The sequence below is a fragment of the Notothenia coriiceps genome, unplaced genomic scaffold (genome assembly GCF_000735185.1).
Source record: "Notothenia coriiceps isolate Sejong01 unplaced genomic scaffold, NC01 NC01_scaffold00035581, whole genome shotgun sequence".
Classification (NCBI taxonomy): domain Eukaryota; kingdom Metazoa; phylum Chordata; class Actinopteri; order Perciformes; family Nototheniidae; genus Notothenia; species Notothenia coriiceps.
The window spans coordinates 78,869-86,628 of record NW_011368282.1 but is presented as its reverse complement, the minus strand read 5'-3'; the positions used below and the strand labels follow the sequence as shown (position 1 = coordinate 86,628).

Sequence of the window (7,760 nt, the reverse complement as noted above, 5' to 3'; positions counted from 1 at the left end):
AGTAACGTTATTAGTTACCGCAAAAGGTAGTTGTGTTACAGTAATCTGGTTAGTCCCAACACTGGTTACGACACTAGTTTAGCATATTCAGCCCGGTTGTTGGCCCGGTAAGAACCTCCATTTTGGAGGGCCAGAAAAAAGGTGAAAAAGTAGCCCTGAGCCGGAACTACCCCTAGTGGAAAAGCAAAAAAAAGGGCTTAAACCGTGCTACGTGCTGCAGTGGAAAAGCGCCATAATAAGACAATATCTAGTGACTTATAGAGATCTCAAAATGATCAGGTAAATATATTAAGTAAAGGAATGTCAGAAAATGCATTGTGTTTCTGTTAGCTTTCCCATGACCAAGAAAGTATATGTTTTCCTTTGGTGGAAAAGGGAGATAAAGATTGTGGAGTTCTTAAAGTTCTCACAATACAGAGTTGGAACTTCGTGCAGTGGAAAGGTGATGTTATAACCTCTTGTTACAAGACTGAAACCGTCTGGTGACTACTCTGGTAGCTTCGAAGGGTAGATGGAAACATGCAGTTTCACTACAGTATTCAAGACGTAAAGGATCAACACCAGGAACAAAGGCACTTTAATAGTTAAGCAAAATTGTTTAATTTGCCAATAAAGACTTCTATTTTTCAATACGTTGTACACCTATTACTGCCTGGTCATAGAGTTTGCCCTCCCTTGAGGGTCAGAGGTCAAGAATGTTGGCTTCCAGTAACTCAGTACACTGACAGATCACTCCCAGCTCTTCAGTGCAACTGAGATGACAAGGTATGCAGATGAAGATACTGTGATAGGGGGAAACTGTAGACCTTCTCTGGGTAGTATAAAGCAATAAACGTAGATTCTCAATGTCAAAAAAGCATATTTGTCATCAAAACTTTGATTCTTAAGGTCATACTCATCTTTCCTTTAGCTTAAAGTGTCAACAAATATTGTTGTATTCAAATACAGTACAAATATTTTTGGAGGAATCCTAGTCAATGTTCAAACGTTGTACTGCTGCATATTAACAGCACTGAAATGTATTCAACACTATTCCTGCTGCTTCAGTGCGGCTGATATTACTTACAGCTCTGGAGAGTGTGAAGTGTGAATAGGAAATCTTTTTATAGACTTCATCATAAGATTAAATATCATAACTAAATGATGCTCCTACTGCGCCTAAATGACAGGCAGTGATCAGCCTTTGAATTTATGTAAAAGTACCATTGTGATCCATGCATGGCAAGTGTGCAGGTGTGGTTTATTACATTTAAATATCAATATTGTACATACATTTGAAATGAAGGGTATTTATGACCCACACACTGTCTCTACAGCATCAAGTGATAACTCTGCAATCCCTGCCAAACGCCAGAAGCATTACTAGAAAAAAACGACAACATGATTTCTTGTTTTCACACACACCGCTGGATGATGTCCATGTGAGACAGCCTACAGTCCATTACTGAGTAAAGCCTGTCGTGGTGCAGTCGGAGCACAGCTGCAACAAGCACCACTAATTATTGTTCGTACATGACTCTCAGGCCACTGCCTCCCTCTGGTGTCAAACACTGGGACAACAATGATGCTCTGCAAAATATCATCCAATAGAACGATACCCTGGCAGCCTTTGACTGTGCAGCTAGTGTCAGGATTAAACAACCAAGGATATTTTCAACCGGAAATTAATCTGCAAGGCAAATTAAATCCAACCCCCATCACAACCGCCACATCACAATTAAACCTGAAGCGTAAAGAAAGGACTGCTTCTCAAACATTGATCGCCACTGCAGATATATTTGTCACTGCACAGGAAAGCTGAAAGTATAATACAACTTCAGGATCTTTGAAAGGGCGTTTCCTTTTGGCCGATGTCTATTTGTCGTCTCCTAAAACCGAAAAGGCTGCTGACAGGAGCTTGCAAGAGTGGTGGGCAAACATGTTACGCCATAACAGCTCTCTCTTTTACGACACATGCAGAGCTATTTTTTTAGTATTAATTAAGCAAACCCGACTAAATGGGCAATTATATGAGTCCCAACGGCTGCCGTTTCTGACATCAATTAGCACACAATTAACACAAATCCTATCTGAGGCAGCACAGAAGACAATCAGCAGCTGTCTGCGGGAGAAATGGAGGACTCACGAAAAAAACAATTCGCTGCAAGTGGGAAGCCAGTGAGAGATCACATCCTTGTTTGCTGCACTTTTGCATCGTGAACCTCAAAATGCAAAGCTCCCAAAAGTGTACGAAGAACACAACTTATGGTTTTACTTGGAATTGTGTCAGTTTTAAAGATTATATTCTGACCTTCCACTCTGAGTGACATGTATGGATGATGATATAGATATTTACTGTGTTCATATGTTGTTCGTTTCTTGTCACCTTGAAACGTAAGTCTTTGCATGTTCAGACATATGTATTGCTTGTGATACTATGTCGTATATCATATAAACTAAACTTAGATAACAGACAGATGAGCAATGGTGTTAAAAAACAACTTGGAATTGAGTTGAAAAAGATGAAAGGATACGGCTAAGCAGTAACCAATCCAACAAGCCTGCGTTTCAGTTCATAATGAGAGTTTCCACTGAAGACGATTCACAATATATTTGTAGTGACTTAGACTAGTTGCTTTCATGTGGGAGGATGAGAACACTGGTCCTTTGTGGCTCTGCCTGTGTGAAGGACAGTGTGTGGGAGACGCCACCTACAACAAGCAGGCTTCCTTTCGGAAAAAAACATTCATTAGTGGCAATGAACAGTCGTGTGTGTTTGTGTGGAGAGACGTCCTGTGTGCTGCAGTCAAAACTACTTGGCTGAGAAAGGTATTAATCATTCACATCTCAAACATAATTCTTATTTTATTAAGTAAAAATATCAATTTTTCAGGCCTGTATCCACATGTTGATCCAAATTAAAAGGGTTCATTTGTGGAACAGCTTTGAAAAGGAAAATAAAATGTTAAATACAATAAATAGATTTTGTATAGATTTTTATATAAATTAAGAGGATTTAAAAAAATAAAACGTTTTGGTGAATTAACAGAATAACTTATGTACTCACTCTTTTTTAGAAACAAGTCCTGTTTCTCATTTGAAGCCAGGAAAAGGCTAGTAACTGTGACCTTTTTACTTACTATGGTGATTTGATCTATATGAATGGACCTGCCCATTGCCTGGAAAAGTTAGATGCCGCCTATCACAGTGCTCTAAGATTTGTTACTAACTATAAAACACTTACACATCACTGTCCCCTGTATGCCAAGGCAGGTCTGCCTTCACTAACTGTACGGAGGCTCAGTCATTGGTACATGTTCATTTACAAAGCCATGTTGGGTAAACTACCTTTTTATATCTGCTCTCTGATCTCTCGACAAATTGAAAGTAATTATTGCCTGAGATCTCATTATGTTGTTTTATTAAATGTGCCAAGTGCTAGGACTGTCTTAGGGAAGAAAGCTTTTAGTTGTGCAGCTCCACTAACTTGGAACAGTCTGCAAACATGTTTAAAACTGAGCACTTTGGTTCCCCTGCATCATTTTAAAACTCGGCTGGGTGACATGCTGTTTGATACTCATGGTACCTGTCACTGTAAATAGAGTTTGTAAACTGTACCCTGTACATTATGTTGTATGTCATCCTTATTGTTGTTCTGTTGTTTTTATGTTACATGTGTAACTAATGTCCTTCAGGTCACCCTTGAAGGGGCTTTCACCTGGTTAAATAAAGGCTACAAACATTACACCTGTGTCCTACAGCACCCTCATAGGTTTCTAAGTGTAACTACACGACAGAACAGTTCTGCCGGTCATGCCGGCGCATAACACATTTTTGTCATAACAATTTTTCCTCCTGCCTCTGCCTGTTCTGGCAGGAACATGTAGGACATATAGCTTATTAACTATTTTTAGAAAATTCCAACTAACAAGGGCTACACAGTATATGTGGACGCAGCAAGAACTGTGATTGCAAGAATGTGAAATGCTTGTAATCACGGCCATTTTGATGGAAAAACCAGCTGTTTCTCAACTGGAAGAGCTTTTATCAGAGAAAGCCTTCTCGCTGCAATCCTCTTGATGTTTCCTCTCTATAGTTTTAATAAATCACTCACTATGCTATAGGCACCTTTAACATCGATGCAGCCACAGTTCACCACAGACATATCATTCAAGATTGACATGCTGGAAAGCCGAGGACAAATCTCTAGTAAATCTTTAAAGCTCCTGCAGCATTAATTTTTTACATTGAGTGTCTGTTAGTGTGCATGTGATAGCATTAAAAGAGCATTTTATTTTCTCTCGTCAGTTAATACAGCGAGTGTTAATGTCTGAAGTGTTATGATTCAAACTGAATTAAAAATAAGAGCAAAGGCAAAGAGAATTGAGACAGATGCTTTAAACTTCTGATGATGCCGGAGTGCCAGGCATTAATGCATAATCTGTCTCTCCTCTGTAAATGATTCCTCTTTAAAGATGGTAATGGTGTGAGTGTAGGTCATGCATGAACAACTCTGTGTGTGTGACTCCAGCTGGTGTAATTGGATTCGCCAAGAGAGATTCTGCATTTAGAGGTAATGTTTTCAACTTTGATCACATTCATTCATATATTCTTATTATAGGTAGATCTCCAAGGACACCTTTTCCTACACCAAAGCAATCATTTGCAAGCTATAAATAAGAAAAAGTGAAGCAATACAGAAGAATAAGAAGTATGAATTAATGCTGTTTTGATAAAGACTTCTACAGGACAAGAACAAAATGGGAGAGTGCAGAAGAAGCTGGAAGTTCAAACTTTAATAAGGGCTTTTTGTCATGAATATTACAAGATTCTCCTTCCCTCTGCCCTGTTCCCTCACTCTGCCCACATTACTGCATTTTGTCATTTGGAGCTTGCAGCTTCTGCAGGACATTTTCAATCCCTCAATCTCCCGTTGTGTAAAGTGCCGCGCGCGCCTTGGCATCTACGACAGCTAATGTGCACGTCTTATCTAGGCAGACATCCAGCAGATGAAAAGCAAAGTGTGCATGGTTACATATGAGACAAACACTGAAGAAGAGAAGTATCCATCTGCTCTGATACACTAACAAGTGATAACTTGTCCATCTGCCAGCCTTTCGTTTAGACAAGATTAATGCAATCTATTCTCCAGCCCCCAAAACAACCAACTTTGGACTGTAGAGTGGGTTGGACACAAACAATACACTGGAACATGCAGGAGCAGAAGAGAGGCGCAGCAAGGACAGGGATAATAACTGCCAATAGGCTGAATACGAAGGAGAACACAGAAAGATTCAGGGGGATAACAAAAGAAATAGAAGAAGTACAAACTGAATAGAAGGAAAGTGAAAGGAGAGTGCCATCTGAGATGTGTGAATGTGAAGCGTTCAGAGTCCTGTTGTTATTGAGAGTCTATTTGGCAAAACCACAACTGGCTTCTGCTGCCTGGTCACTCTTTTCAGCCAGACAACACCGTGATTGTGTGTGTTTACTTTATACAACTCGGCCACATCTGTTGTATTGTGTGTGAGTGTCACATATTTGGTGTATGTGCAGATTCAGGGGTAACTACTTCAACCCTCTATCACTTTATTCAGTTCCATCAGTGCTAAAGCATCATAATTACCCCCACTAGTGTTTTCTCATAGGATAAACACACACACACACACACACACACACACACACACACACACACACACACACACACACACACACACACACACACAGACCTTTTAATTTATCATTTTTTTGCTGTTCCGTTCACTGCATGCACAGGAAGCAGACTGGCAGGGAAATACATACATGTACACACACACACACACTCACACACACACACACACACACACACACACACACACACACACACACACACACACACACACACACACACACACACACACACACATGTCCCATACACATCCACGGCAATGGATGTGATGAATATAAATTGCTCATTGCAAAGGAAATTGATTCTAAACAAAAAGAGATGCTTTGTTGGCCCTTGCCTTTTTAGAATCTATCTTTGTTTCATCAACACTCTAAATCCTGTGTCCCTATCCCTGATCATGGCAACACACTCGCACACTAAGATGCACAAATTAGAGTGTGTAGGCGTGTGCACATTATCTCTTTTCACTATAGAAGGGTTCCAGGTTATTCATTCCCAGTTTGCGTAAGGCAGTGTGACCAAGTCTATTACACAGTGGTGGAACAGGGTTATACAAATAATGTGTATTTCTTACACAGCACAGCAGTGCTACATTCTATTTTAAATGTGTTCATGCTATTTAAGAAAACCTTAGTCTTCACAAGTAAGTTATGTGTGTTTAATAAAGCCTATAGTGTGTGTTGACTTACCTCTGCGTCTCAGCGCTGTACTGACCCCGGCCCACTTGATTGACAGCACAAAGCCTGAACTGATAGGTCCTGGCAGGTGTGAGCCCGCCCACTGATACCTCGCTCACCACAGGATCGACCTCTGATAGGTAGACCTTCCATGGCGAGTCTAGACAGAGGACACAAAGATTAGATGCTGATGATATCTGGTTGAGGCAGGACAAACAGAGACACAGGGACACTCAGGGCCCATAAATCACAAAGAAAAGAAAGGGGGAATAGATAAAAGCAGCAAGGAGGGAGAGAGAATCAAGGGGGGGGGGGGTAAGCTTGAGAGAATTATAAGGAAAAAAATCACAGACCTCAATGACAGAGAAAGTCTGCAGGGAAGAGGGGGATTAATAAAGAACCACAGATGCTTCTCTATATTGTTGCCAGCTTATCTCTCAGTGTTCTCCTGAAGGAACCACAGAGACGCACTTTTACCGTCGCACCAGCCAGGCGAGGGGTGTGTGAGAGAAAAGGACGTTGCGTGAGCCATTCAAAGCAAGGCCAGCGAGTGTATTAGAACAATTGTCTGACATCAAAATAGATTGTGTTTGAAATGGGCCCATTTTCTCTAAATTACAATCCAAGACACACTCACACACGCACACTCTGAGATGAAAGCATGACTATACACTCACACAAACAGACACCTGGTAATCAGTGTCCCCAAAATGCTCATCCATTTTTCACTTCCTTTACTGACAAGACTATCATTATTTTGAATGAGTATTTTGAACACTCAAAATCACTGATTGCATGAACCTTGAAGTTATATTCCTGTCTCCATAAAGGTTGTGGGAATAAAGAGTATTTAAAACATTTATTGACATTTGTCCATCAGCTCGTGCTTGGTCCTGCCTGCTACGTAAACCTATCAACGTGATTAGCTTCCAGCAGGAGTAACAGCGACTCTAGAACCATCTCCCTACAATCTGTTTCTCCTGTCAGTCTATTACTCAATACCTCTCTTCCTCAATTTCTCATTTGACAGAGAGCCGGCCTGCTGTTTAAACATCTGTGGTAGAGAGAGGTAGAGACAAAGAGAGAGAGAGAGGGTAGGGGTGGATGGAACATAAGAGTTTATTTATAGGGAACCTGGATGTACATTTACGCAGGAACACAATTCTCCATATGTCTGCCTCTTGTAAATGAGTGTGTGTCAGAGCATGGAAGACAGCGATTTAGCAGCTGTTTGTCGCTCAGGGACTATAAAGTATATGTCTGGACACACACACGAACACACACACACACACACACACACACACACACACACACACACACACACACACACACACACACACACACACACACACACACACACACACACACACACACACACACACACACACACACACACACACACACACACACACACACACACACACACACACACACAC

At 40.9% G+C, this 7,760-nt stretch overlaps 1 protein-coding gene across 1 annotated transcript in view; it reads right to left on the bottom strand.

Annotated features, from left to right (window-relative positions):
- Nucleotides 1–6,101: 6,101 nt before the first annotated feature.
- LOC104963073 (protein sidekick-1-like) overlaps nucleotides 6,102–7,760 on the bottom strand; it is a 72,717-nt gene continuing 71,058 nt past the window's right edge. The window contains exons 8-9 of the mRNA XM_010791622.1: nucleotides 6,337–6,484; nucleotides 6,102–6,171 (exon numbers count right to left, since the gene is read on the bottom strand). Coding sequence (XP_010789924.1) covers nucleotides 6,102–6,171; nucleotides 6,337–6,484 — 218 coding nt within the window. The remainder of the gene's footprint in view (nucleotides 6,172–6,336; nucleotides 6,485–7,760) is intronic.